Source organism: Penicillium concentricum (assembly GCF_028827145.1).
Source record: "Penicillium concentricum strain IBT 3081 chromosome Unknown utg000004l_segment0_segment0, whole genome shotgun sequence".
Taxonomy (NCBI): domain Eukaryota; kingdom Fungi; phylum Ascomycota; class Eurotiomycetes; order Eurotiales; family Aspergillaceae; genus Penicillium; species Penicillium concentricum.
The window spans coordinates 357,067-370,984 of record NW_026622757.1 but is presented as its reverse complement, the minus strand read 5'-3'; the positions used below and the strand labels follow the sequence as shown (position 1 = coordinate 370,984).

General features: G+C 43.8%; 3 protein-coding genes across 3 annotated transcripts; 1 reads left to right on the top strand and 2 right to left on the bottom strand.

Annotated features, from left to right (window-relative positions):
• Positions 1–451: 451 nt before the first annotated feature.
• Positions 452–4,335, bottom strand: N7517_009068 (exportin CRM1; the record flags this gene model as incomplete). Its single annotated transcript, XM_056726791.1, has 10 exons — positions 452–692; positions 753–924; positions 985–1,363; positions 1,470–1,699; positions 1,760–3,002; positions 3,079–3,791; positions 3,868–3,939; positions 4,012–4,084; positions 4,143–4,172; positions 4,270–4,335. 10 exons carry the CDS (start codon positions 4,333–4,335, stop codon positions 452–454), a joined length of 3,219 nt encoding a protein of 1,072 aa, XP_056575363.1.
• A 1,730-nt stretch (positions 4,336–6,065) lies between these two features.
• Positions 6,066–8,217, top strand: N7517_009067 (uncharacterized protein; the record flags this gene model as incomplete). The annotated part of the gene is made up of 2 exons (XM_056726790.1): positions 6,066–6,846; positions 6,974–8,217. The coding sequence occupies 2 exons, from the start codon at positions 6,066–6,068 to the stop codon at positions 8,215–8,217; spliced, it is 2,025 nt and encodes a 674-aa protein (XP_056575362.1).
• A 613-nt stretch (positions 8,218–8,830) lies between these two features.
• Positions 8,831–10,023, bottom strand: N7517_009066 (porphobilinogen synthase HEM2; the record flags this gene model as incomplete). The annotated part of the gene is made up of 2 exons (XM_056726789.1): positions 8,831–9,733; positions 9,793–10,023. 2 exons carry the CDS (start codon positions 10,021–10,023, stop codon positions 8,831–8,833), a joined length of 1,134 nt encoding a protein of 377 aa, XP_056575361.1.
• Positions 10,024–13,918: the final 3,895 nt, after the last annotated feature.

Here is a 13,918-nt window from a genome sequence, read left to right as displayed (position 1 = left end):
GCATACAAAGCCTATCTAAATTTACGGATTGTCCACTTCACCTTGAATTGGAGATATTTTTTTAAATCATTTGACGTTAAAAGCTATCAAACAAGCTCACGCCTTGGATAGGCAAAGTACACGTGGGATAAATTTTTTTAAATCCGTTCCGTGAAAAGAGCTGTGATGTACCAACCTCGAAGAACCCGCTCAGCCAGGGAATGGGTCTATCTCGCATGTCCGATAGCCAACCAAGGAGGGGGATAAAAAAAGAAAAGATAAAAGGATAAATTCACACACATCTTTCCAGAGCAATTCTATGTTGCATTGACACATGGCTTCCCATGATCTAGAGCTCGTAGAAAGACCAGCCGTCAAGGCCGTCATCCCGGGAGGTCAAGCTTGATTCTGGCTCATGTCCAGGGGAACCAGTAGAGGCAGCAACAAACTCGGTGCGCAGTTCTTGGTCCAGTCATAGCTCATCCTCCTGATCCATCTCCGACGGCTTCAACAGGCCCCCGACCTTCATAGCTCGGTCGCGTTCGGCGACTTGGGCATCACGCACTGCCTGTTCCCGTTCTTCCGCATACAGCTCCGCGTTATCATCGGAGAACTCCTTCAGAGAAATCAAGAAATCACGAAGGTGAGTCTTGAATTTGTTCAGGTCATCAGTGTATGCAAACAGTCCGATAACAAACTGCTTGATTTGTGTTCTGGTGGGAAAAGTCAGTATGGTCTTGCATGGGGTCTCAGCTGATGGGGAGGGAGCTTACTCTTGAAGATTACTGAATGCATTCTTCAGGAGATTTGCGATGTGCTCCTGCAAGAAATCCTTGTTGGAAGTTCCAGCCGGGGCTTGGTCGGGGGAATAGATGGGCTCCTGGATTTTGCCGGATTCCACAAAGTAAAACATGCGCGACAAAAGCATGGCTTGGGATTTGAATCCTAAAAGTTCACATTGTAAGCTTCTTACTTCATATCGAGGATATAAAGGACATTACTTACCGGCCTTATGGTCACTATCCGTAAGGACAAAGAAGACGTCCTGGAGAATTGCAATGTAGAATTCGCGGAAGAAAATGCTCGAGGTTTGCTGGTCAGTTTCGGCCATGTTGTTCATCAGCTCCAGGCACATTGTAAGACCAGTGTTCTCGACCTCGCGGTTGTCATGCTTCGATGCCCACATGCATGAATCGATAACGAACTTGAACTGCGCAGCATCGAGCTTCAGAAGTGCCTGGAAGCAGTACAGATTCACAGCTTGAAGCAATTTGAAGAACTCAACCCGGTGCTCAGGGTATTCGTGGAAGTCCTTATTGATCATCTCAAGAGTGCAGTTGAAAACACTGTCCATGATAGCTGGAATCTTATCCTCCATCAGGTTCTAATTAACTCGTTAGCAGGGTGCAAGTACACGCGGAAGTACCAGCCGATAAGATAAAGGGGGGATCCCAGTCATTAAGCCAAACAAGCAGGGAGAAGAGACTTACGTGAAGCTTGTGGATTATCGTAGTCATGGCATTCAAGACCTCAGCCTCGCGTGCATCGGGGACGTTCCGGGCATAATCAATCAGTACAGCCTCCATGAGCGGCGGTACCATGCTGGCATTGACCATCTCAAGGTCGTCTGATTTGTCCACGTAGGTGTCGATGAGCTTCAAGATTTCTTTCTTGATGGTCCGAAGTCCTCGGACCTTGGGGGTTTTCGGCGCAATCGCTCCTGTTTGTGTCAGTAAAGAAAAATTCGGGCTGTTCATCAACGGTGAATTGGGTTAATTACCATCACTTGCAACAGCATCATTAATCAGCTGGCTGGCAGCACGGTACATATTCAACATGTCGTGATAGATCCGGCCAATCTGAGAATAAAAGTAGGTACCAATCGAGGAGCAAGCCGCGACATTAGTCTTCATGATGTTTCCGACGATCTTGATGGTGTTAGCGTCTTGGAGAATGGCCGGGTTTTGGTTTGCCTCGGCGATAATCTGATCCCAGGCGGTGTTGGGGAGAGCCATCAAGTTCTCAGTCAAGCGGTCTTGGAGACCCTTTTGTCCTTGAGCTGAGATCATGTAGCCACAGGCTTCGTAGAAAGTATGAATCTGTTGCGGGGAAAGGTCCATGGTGATCTTCCTCATATTTCGGACAATTTCTTCGATAAAAGGTTCACTTTCACCGGGTTGGAGTGCCACGAAATGCCGTCTGCACTTGTTGGCGATCTTGATGAACGTATCGCAAGCCATGTCTTGGACACCTTCGTGTGTCTCGTGCATAAACTCGAAAAGCTTGTTGACGACCGTCTTCAGGAACTTCCAGTGAGCCTTCAAGAACCGGGGATATTGTCCCACGATGTACATGATGTTACTCGCCACAACGGCTTTGTTGTCCTTTCCGCGCTTCTGCTCTGTGAGGCCAAGGAGGTCCTTGATTACGGTTACCAGGAAACGTTTCTCGGTTTCCTCGTTCATGGCTCCAGAGATAGAACCGATAGCCCAGCACAGCGTGTTGCAATTCACCCACGACCATTCACTTCCATCAACTTGCTTGGCCAGTTTATCAATCATGATGGTCTCCGTATCGACCACATCAAGATGGGTCAGGTACACCAAGCACTCGCGTATCGTCTTGTAAAGCTGGATGGTATCGCTTTCCTTGACGAACTCGCGCACAATTTCACCCTCGTCGTTTTCAACAACCAAGACCTCTTCTGGGCGGACCATCTTCTCGATCATCACGGTGCGAAGGTTTGTTAACACGGTCTCGTACTTGTGCTTGCGCAAGGGGTAGTTCGCTAGGGTAGTGGGATTGGGGGCGCCACCGTTCGCCAACCCACTAACGCTCATGGATACCAGCGGGTTGATGTCTGTAATTGGGAGCTGCTGCATCTCTTCGTAAAGTTCTTGCACCAGCCTAGTCCAGTAGTCCAAGCAAATCTTGAACACCTCCCGATCATCGATCTGGCTGACCCGAATCAGATAGAAATGTGCGTGGGTGAGGTAATCTTGGTTAGGCAACTTTTCGATAAGCTAGAAAAGAAGAAGAAAGTCAGCAAAGGCCAAAAATCGAAAAGAAAACACAAGGCGTTGGAGAAAAGGAGCGTACATCGAGATGAGCACTGAAAAAACTGGAGAGGAACAAAGCCAAGTTTGATACAAATTCTTGGTCTCTTCCATTGCTCATAGCATATGTCTGCTTCAAATCCAGGGAGAGAGGAATGACGTTAGAAACGGTGGTGAGGGTCTCGGTGAACATGTGCACCAATCGTTCGTCATAATTGTACGGAGTGCCGATTTGCAAGCCACCAATCTCCGTCAGACACTTCAAAGTCACATTTCGGAACTCGGGCTCTCCGAGGAACCGGGTAAGGAGAGTGTTGATGATGGGGGTTTCGAAGATGTAGCCTAACGGTATCCAGTTCAAAAATCGAAGGAGAGTTTCGAGGGTCGCTTTCACCAAACTGGGCTGGTTCGCAGTGTTGAGAACCTCGGAGCACAGTTGGAAGATAGAGGCAAATTCCGATGTCATGGAGGTCTTCAGGTTCCGTGCCTTGGCAGAGGTCATTTGATCTTGCGAAAAATCGAAGACTTCCTCCGACAACAGACGGAGAATTGTCATGTTGTTTTCACAGATCGAAAGGCTGGCATGGCAAGAGGAAATGATCTCGTTGATGAAGGTGGGCCAGTTGTGAGGCCATTCTTGCTTCAGAATAGAGACGAGGACGAGATTGAGCTTGTTCAACAGAGGGCGCTCCGATTGGATTTTCTCTTCGGATTCGGAGTTCTCGAGAATGAACCTCACAATAAAATTGCGGATACCTAAGAAAAATTTTAGTATGGGAGACCGAAAAGAAAAAAAACCGCCCCCCTCCCCCCAGGTCATTATAGTTATTACCTTGGCATTGGTCTCTTGGTAGGACCTTCCACCGGGTCATAATCACATTGTCCAAGACTTGGAGAGCAATGTCTATTAATGTCAGCAAGTGTTTCCCGGGCATTTGAAGGCGCAAGGGGAAATTGCCCAAGACTCAAAACACACATTTAGTTTGAAGGTATGAAGCCTCTTGGAGGATGTTGCCCACGGTGACCCAGGCATCGGGATTTTGCTTGAACTTAAGAGAACAGGGAGTTATTAACTCATACGTTCCAGAGTGGTTGCTGCGCGCTTACCTCTGTCAAAGTCTGCTGTGCTTGGTTTTGCTAGATGGCATGTCAGTGTTGTCCCCCGAGCTTCACTGAGGGATATGGAGAATCTATGAATTCTCCCAAGCAGTGTAGATCAGACTATTCCACTTACCACGGCACCTTTGCCTTCAAACAAAGCTCGGACCGTGTTGTCCAGCTCTTGTACCGAAATCGACATCCCGGCGAAGGCTGGCGATGTCGCCTCTGATGACGGAATAGGGTTCGAGACACGAGAGTCAAGAGTGGATATTGATGGGGAACCGCCTGGATAGGATATGGGGTGCCAGGGCGGCTGCAGGGCAGTATCGAATAATGGAGGGGGGGATATGAGAAGCAAGTTGTGATCGGTGGGGTAGAGATCCTTTGGAGGGGTTGGGTCAGCAATGTCACGAGAAATGATTGGACCGCGGTATTAAAAGAGAGGGGAAGTGTAAGTGCAAGTTCAAGACTTACCAGGCTCTTGAAGACAAAAAAAAAAGGAATGAAATTGGGGGTCAAAAAAGGGAAGCTATCGCAGACTCTGGCGGTGAGAGCGCGTTGGATGTTTGAACTTGATCTCCAGTCGAGATCTTAGTCAGCAACTCTCTCTATTTACCGGAATACACAACATTTATATCTCATTGGATATTTCATAGTATTTTATTTCATTTTATTTTATTTTATATTTTACTTTTCAATATTTATGACAGGTGTTATGAGAAAAGTGATAGTGATAGTGATAGAATTATGAAAGTTGGGCTAAAACAGGTGCTAATAGTTAGATGTAATATCTAATTAAGAACAGAACGAATATGTAGAATATGTAGAAAATGTAGGAATATATATGTACGTCCGAGTAGAGTCGATTAAAACAAAGAAAAGTCGTCTAACTACTGAAAGCGCCCATGAGGTATCCGTGCCCAGCCGACTCTAGTGAATTTAGTTCCTTGGTCCTAGCGCCGCGGCACGCTGCAGTCATCAAATAATTCCCGAGATGGGCGCCAGATCCATGAAAGCTCAGGCTTTGAAAAGGGAAAGGAGAAAGAGGATTTAAAATAGAATGAAATTGAAATTGAACTCATCTATAAAATAAAAAAAGAATCAAAATAAGAATCAAAAGTTATAACCTCTTTAAGCGCATAACCGCCATTATGCGCGGAACACCGCGTACACGGGCGCCAAAGCGTAAAAAGAGGGAAAGAAAAAAACTGGGAACGCGCGCAGAAAAGAGTAAGCGGATGGGAAATGTCTCAGACCCGCGCCTCACTACACGGTTGATCGCTTCTCCGATTGGTGCTGCGTGTGACGCCGTCATTGCCGATCGCGCGCCAACTTCCCCTTTCCCTCTTTTTTTTTCTAGTTTTTTGGAAAAGATTACTCTTTTATTTTATTTTATTTTGTACTTTTCTTAATAGAGAGAGAGAGAGAGAGAAAGGGTCCTAGCTCGGTGTTTTCCCCTTCTCTTTTATTCTCTTTCCCCCCCCTCTCTCCTCCGGCTTTCTCTCTCTCTCTCTCCCCCCTTCTCTTTTCTTATATCTGAGAATTTGACTACTTCTTTCTATTATCTGTGCTTTTTTTTTCCTTTTCTCTTTCTCTCCATTAAAAAGAAACCTGTGTTTCCTTCCAAGGTTGGCCTTTTTTTTCAACATCTTGTATACTATCTATCTATCTCTGATAATCTCCCGATCTTTCTCGCCCCACCCGACATTTAACTTGTTGCCAACAAAGAGCTTTGAGAGTTTGGAAAGTATTCAACTTTGAAAGCTTTCTCTTCTCTTGAAGATTATCCAGCTTTGGGGGTTTTTTTTTGGGCAATTGAGTTGCAACTTGCCTATATTGGCCCATATCCTTTGAATAGTCTCTCTTACACTCGGTGTTACCTCAGCCCTATTCTTCGTATCTGGGTTCTCCCTTGCTTTGGTGGACTCTATGATGACAGCCCTTGCTGCACCCGTGAACGGTCACGACTCTGGGGCCGAAACGGGGACGGAACATAGCCCATCCCGATTTACCGCGGTCAATGGCAGAGACCCCGTGATTTCCGGGAATGGGAATGGACATGGGCCAACAACCAGTTCCATCCCCAATGGAGAACGTGCACCGGCCCAAGAAAAGAACTTAGATTCCAGTCGGCGAGATGACCGGAATGATCCTGCCAGTGATCAGAAGTGGTCACAAAGATCCTCGCCCAGCTCTTCCAAGAATAAGAGAAAGAGATCAGAGTCCCGAGAACGAGATTCTCCAAATCCCGAAGTGGTGGATGCCTCCAGGAGCCCGAACCATCCCGAGAGCAATCAAGCCAATCCAAATGGCAGCATGCAAGGATCGGGCTCGGAGATGGAGCGTGGCAATCATTCTGCAACACCATCCCACCGGTCTGAGGGCAATGATGCCGGTCAGACCTCCGCCAATAGTCCTTGGTCAGAATATGATTCTCAGCTGATCACCCAGGCACAACGGGCCCAGCAAATGGATGCGTCAGATGCCCATCTAGCAGACGCTCTTCAACGCGAGGCAGGTCAAGAAAGGTCCATGACAAATCGCTCGACCCCCGGCACTCAACAGCCATCTTCTCCTAGTTATGCGCCAGAACGACATGGGACAATGCAGGTGGCTCCAAAGCGGAAGCGGGTATTTAGTAACCGAACGAAGACAGGTTGTATGACCTGTCGCCGCAGAAAAAAGAAATGCGATGAGCAACATCCGGCATGTAAGTCCACTCCTGATGGCTTTGGTTATCCCCCCCCCTTTTTTTGCTCATGTTTTAGTTTTCTTTCTTCTCAATTATTCCCCGTCCCACATTCAATCGAAGGAGCGACATTAATGATGCATTGTAGGCAACAACTGTCTTCGTGGAGGCTTCCTGTGTGAAGGATATTCATCCCGAAGCACTTGGCAAAAGCCATCTAGTACAAAAACCCCGATCCCTTTGCAATCCAAAGAAGGCTATTCAGATATTAATGGCCCGTATATGCAAGAAGCACCTCGACACCAAGAGCGACAACCTAGCCTAGTGGAGCATGTCGACGCGACAAAAATCAGGCCCCTGGCAGAGGAGACTGACCGCCCTGTTCAACAATACAACACTAGCCCAACACATACACCATCCAACCATACATGGTCAAAACAAACCTGGCCAAGTGCCACCCCAGTGCCAGGACCTACTACCGGTCATCCCTCTTATCCATCCGAACCCATGGCGAAAGTCGTTGACTATCGAGAAGTCCCACCCATCCATGAGCTATCACGGGAAGGACGTTCCAAACCTGACTATCCGGTCATCTCTTCAATTCGGGACCTCAGTCATCCATCTCATCCTAAATCCAATATGCCCTTGTTCCAAAATGGGCCCGAACAACGAACATTGCCCGCGGCAACTGTGGACACCCATAGTCCCCAGGCGCAAGCTCGGATGGCACTTACCATCGAGCATCAATTGTCTGGCCGGACCGTGTCGAGTGACGAGACCGAGAAGGAAAAGATGATCAGAGGCAAACTTTACCGACCATTTGACGTCCACCTCGTGGAGGAAAGGGATCGTTGCCGTGGCGCACTGTGGAAATTTAACAACGCCTGCAACCCCCTCACCGGCATTAGTTCGAAAGAGCAAAATCGCCTCCTAAAGGAGGTCATCGTACCCCCAGCAGGTTCCATTATCAACTCACCGGGAACTAGCGTGCCTCGCTCTGCCGGATCGATTGGCCAAGGTGCGGTCGTCGAGGCTCCTTTTAGTTGCCATTATGGTTATAATATTCACATCGGGGAAGACGTCATGATCTCGGAGAATTGCCTGTTTGTGGATGACTGTGTTATCCGCATCGGTGCTCACACGTGGATAGGCCCCAACGTCAAAATAATTAGTTCAACTGCTCACCCCAACATGCAAGAGCGCAAAGGTTCACAAAGTCGGTATCAAGGTCGTCAGGTCATCATCGAAGAAGATTGTTATGTGGGCGCGGGTTGCATCATCTACCCAGGGGTTCGTCTTGCTCGAGGGGTGTATGTGGCTCCAGGAGAGATTGTCAACGCGAACATTGCCGGTTACATGTTTCAAGGGTCTAAGCCAAGCTTTGCTATGTGAACGAAGTGACCTTTATTGATTTTGTATGTGGAAATGCCGAATGACCTTCCGCTACGGTGCTGGTCTACCAACGCCTATATGTGGGAGTATCAAAATTATTACTCCCCGTGGCTTTCCTTTGGTTTGATTTGATTTGATGTTTTCCCTTTTCTTTTCTTTTTTTTTTTTGATATCCACTGTCGCTGACGAATGGTTTTTCTTCAAATTTGTATGTTATTAGCGTTTCCTCTCGGCGAACCAGGTTGTCATCTTACAGTCTATACACAATGCTTCTAGCATTATCTACAACTGAGGCTCAGTTCAATCTCGATTCTGCTACCAAGTTTTACATGGCAATTACTAGAGACAAATGTCTACTACACTATCGGCTAGGCCAAAAAGGAAAAAGAAGAAATTGATAATATTGTAATAAAGGGTAATCGTTAACAAATCAAGAAAAATGGAAACATCATATCACGTGAGGGGAATCTATCCAGGTTCAAGTGGCATTTTATGTTCAATACATCAGACCCATCATAGATACGGAGTCAGATGCAGAAAAATGGGAGGCCCGAAAATCGCACTTTTGGAGTGGAGACAGTGTAGGAAAGGAGAGAGTGGCGAGTTGAACGAACTACAGCCAGTCGAGGAATTCCGGGACGAAATAACTGATCACAATCCCAGCGCCTGCTCTCAATATGCCTTCGGTGCTTTCGAAGGCCATATCCTTAAGATTAAAGACACCGGCTTTGGCAGCGGCGTGGATCATTGCAAATTCACCACTGACCTGATAGGCAGCCACTGGGAGGTCTGGTGCCAAATCCTTGGCATCCCGGATAATATCAAGGTAGCTACTGGCTGGCTTCACCATGATAATATCTGCACCTTCGGCCATGTCTCTCTGTATGGCACGTCGGGCAAGACCACGGCCGCCCGGGGGAAGCTGGTAGCACCGACGATCACCGAATGAGGGACAGGAGCCAGCCGCATCACGGAACGGTCCATACAAACAGCCGCTGAATTTAGCACTGTAAGACATCAAAAGTACGCGATGTGCCACACCAGCTTCAATCAACTTGAGCTTGATAGCTCGGATTCTTCCGTCGTTCATGTCTGACGGGGCCACGCAGTGAGCTCCAGCCGCCGCGTAGGCAATAGCTACATCGGAGATCCGGTCAACGGATTGCGCATTGTCGAGGGTTCCATCTTCCCGTAGGATACCACAGTGACCGTGCGACGTATACTCGCAAAGGCATACATCGGTCGTGATATAAAGTTGAGGGAAACGGGATCGGAGAAGGCGAATAGCTTGGATCACAGGACCATCAGGGTCATCTGCGGCGGTTCCTAGTGCATCTTTGGCGGACGGTTGTAGCGGAACACCAAACAGCATTACCGAGCGCAGCCCCTTCCGGACAAGGGGGGCAAGAAAAGGAACCAAGCGATTGATTCCACGGCGGTATTGATTGGGCAACGAAGGAATCAAAGTCTCTTCATCAGGATTGTCGGTAACGAACAACGGATAGATGAGCATATCCTATAGAGATAATGTATTAGCAAAAAATAATGTGTCTCATAACACCATCGACGACGGACCTTTGTCAATTGCCTATCGGCCTGCCATGCTCTGGTCAGAGGATGACTGTATCCAGAGTGTAGCTGGCTGGAAACTTCACCAGAGATGCTGACACTTGTGGCTGTGGTGCTAGCATACGACCGAGCGGTCGCATGAGACCGGTGAGATCGGGCGTGAGAGATTTGCGAGCTACCATCATCCACACGAGCATCACGGAAGGCAATGTCGGAGACCAAATTTGAGAAAGACATGTTTGAAGAAGACAGATAAGTAGAAAGGAAGATCCCCAAAGGAAGTTAAGAGAATTAGGAGACCGAGGATAAGGTGAATAAGGTGAATATCAGCCAATCTGATTGGTTGACCAAGCCTTTCAGCTCCCGCATTTTGCCACTCCGAGTCTGCCGGATATCCGTCCCGAGGAAGAAGATTAGATCGTGGACAGAGTAAGGTATATACAGTAAAACCTATTTATAACGATATATTACAGACACAGTAAAAATATCGTTACATCCAGGTAATCGTTAATCAAGGTGCCATATATTAAATATGTATTTCTGGTTTATATACAAACTAGACTGCGACATCGCCCGTCCACGGTGGGCAGTGGGCTATTTGGATTTTCGAGTGCCCGTCTATAACGCCTAAGGCCCACGGGCATACCCATCCCGGGCATGCCCACTACGCCCACCATTGCATAAAGTCACCCAAAATGGACGTATAATTATTTACACCTATTTTGCCAACTTCATGTAAAATCGCGGTTTTAATCTACAATATCTATAAATTTTTAATCGAAATATATTATGTTATATGGTATTTTTATTAACTTATTGAATCATACTATAATAGTTTAAAGATATATATTTAAATTAGTGATATATGCCTACTATTTTCCACAAGTAAAATACTACTTATAGATTCCACTTTATCTCTCGCTCTAGTATATTTCTTATAGGTAGATCGAAAGTAAATTAGTATAATTCTTATTTTATAAGCTTATACCACTAGATTATATTAATTATATCACTAAAAGACTTATATTATTATTCTAGGAGTTTTAAATCCTTCGATTATAACTTAAGATAGGCGTTTAGGCATATATCTATAGGTATACCCGTAGGCACGCCTATAGATAAAGACACTTATAGCTAGGCCTTGCCAACTCCCATGGGACTTATAGGACTCCTATATAGTCCCACGCTAGCATAATTTTGCCAAGAATTTCCTCTTTCGGCTGCACAAATCTATAAAGTAATCAAATAAAATTCTATTATTTATAGGTATATAAGCGTCCCTACCTTTAATATTAACTAATGTGGTTTTTTTATATGATATGGTCTGTAATAAGGTGCATAGATGACTTAAGTCTATATTAAAAAGTATCTTCCTCTAAAAAAAAAAATTTGTATAATAGACTATTATCGCCTATAAGTATAAAAGAGATATAAATATAGTATTTAGTAGAAGTGGTTAAGCAATATATATATATATTCACATAAGGTACTAGACTACATTTCTTATATATTATTACGATAGCAAAAATTCGACAAATATATAGCAAAATATAATTAATTCCTATACTATAAGAAACGTTACCCCTAAGTTATTTATTTTTATCTTAGAATCACTATTCTCTACTATATGGTTGTTATGAATTTTAGGATAAAGTAGGTTTAAAAGTGAAGATTTTCTAATTAAAGTTATAGGGGATTCTAGATACCCCTAGATCTATTAACTTCCCCTTTTTATAGGAGTCCTATAGGATTCCTATAGGAGTCCCGTTAAATAAGCCAATAAGTGAGAAATAATAAGTGGGTCGTTACCTATTTATAATAGGTAGTCGCGCTACTTATTATTTAGAATTTACTAGTAGCTAGACGCGACTCTCCTAATTATAAAGGTAGGCCTTAGAGATATCCTTTTTATACCCTCTTCTATTTTAGTACAATTATAATTCGAGTATATCTTAATATAAACTATATACTAAGGCTAGCCTATTATCCTAGGTTTCGTTCTCCTAAGCGGGAAACCCTCTACCTTCTTTAGTCTATAGTATTAGTATCCTTAACGAGCCCCTTACGCTAAATCATTTAATTAGCTAGCAGCCGATCTATAGTAGGGCCGAATCTTTAATTATCTAAATAGAGCCTAATCCGATTCCTCTAACCCTCCGTTATATCGGTCCTAAATATTAAAAGTTCTAGGTTCTTTAGACTTTAATAAATAAAGCCGACTTTATTAAGTAGTAGCGTTATATAGTAGGTATATAACTATACCCTCCGCTACGTAAAGTGAACTTTAATATAAGGTATACCTCTACCGCTTAGGAGCACTCTAATTAAGTAGCCCACTCCTAAACTAGGAAACTAATAGCACTCTATCGGAGATACGAAAAAGCAATTTTACACCTATCCTTATTAGTAAATAGTTCGAAGTCACTCGCTACGTATTTATCCAGTCGTATATATATAGCTATATTAAAAAAGGGGTCTATATAATAGGATATATAGTAATCGCTCGAACTTACGGTATTATATATATCTGATTCTATATTATATCTATCTAATTCTAATACTTTTATTATACTTATACCACTCGCCTAACTACCCGCAAGGTCTTTAACTAAGAGCGATTCGAAAGAGCTTAAGTTAAATTTATAGCGAACTCACGTCTTCTATTCGAGGTCCTCCGGTATAAAGAATTCGAAGATCTTATTATAGAGGCTTAGCTTTCTTAATAGAAGCTTACCCTTCTATCACTAAAAACCGCGCGGCGTTAGCTCTAGTTAATCGTCTATATAGAGTAGTAAAAGCTTCTTTCTCTACTCCTAGCTAGAGTAAAGTTATTAATTACCCTTAATTGTTAGACTTCGCCCTTCCAATAGGTATTTATAGCAATTATAGGCTATTTTATAGATACTAATTAGGATTACTATAAGATCCTTCTAGGTTTTATACTAGTTCACGGCTAGTATATAGGCTCTAATCTCGTAGATATTCTCCTTAAGCTTCTTTAGTAGTAGAATATTATAAATCGAGTAATTATAATCACTATAGATAACGCGTTAAATAATAAGACCTTAGTTAATAGTCTATATAATTTAATCGAACGGATAGAGCTTCCTAATTTCACCGAAATTGTGTAGGTTCTATATCTTACTTATATAATTTAATTAAGTCTAAAAGATCTCCTTAGCCTAATAAAGGCTAATCTAAAGAACGATAAAACGGTAATAGTCTAGTTAGAAGAAAACGGGAGTATTCTTTAATAAGTAAAGAGATAAAAGGGAATCATTTACACGCTAGCTAAGGTAAAGCAATTAAAGCATTCTAATAGTTTTTATTTTATACTAACCACTATACTACTAGGTACGGGCCTTTACGGTTTTTATTAATGCTAGTCTATAGCGACGGGAGGTATTTCTAAATCTATAAAGTGAAGAACCGAGGCTTACTCCGATCTAGGACTTAATATATCTTATGCTCTGGCGTGTTAATCGACTTTCCGGTAGCTACTAAAGATATTACGTAGAATATTAGCGCCTAGAATTCCGGCTAAGTAAAAGCGAGTGACGGTAGATCGAATACTTACTCTATATCACGAAGCCTTTCTATAAATAGACTGTTAGCCTATTAAATATTAAGGCGATGATAATATATAATATATTCCGGGTCTATAACCGACTATTTACCTATTTTAAGTAGGCCTAGGCCCGCCTTCGACGAAAGAAAGTGCCTTAGAAAAAGGCTATACTAAAGGCCCTTAAGGCCGGAAGTAAGAAACTATTAGTGTACTATAAAGCGACTAAGTAAGTATATAGTAGCCTAACGTATTTCACTACCGAGTGGTCCACACCACCGAGTGGTCCACCCCACCCAAAATTGTCCGTTAATTAGCACTTCATTAATTCAACCACCCACCATGCCACCAATTCGCTTTAAAGCTCTCGAAATTCAATAGAGCAAGAGGGTAGGATATTACTAGCTATTTAGGCTATTAAAAAATAAGAAATCCGCTTACGATAATATTAGGATATAGAAATATAAACTTAGTAAGGTAGAATAGCGGTAGATCGACTACCTTCTATATATTATAGAGCCTTTCTACCGGCTTACTATAGTCCTATCTAAAACTAAGGAAATCACC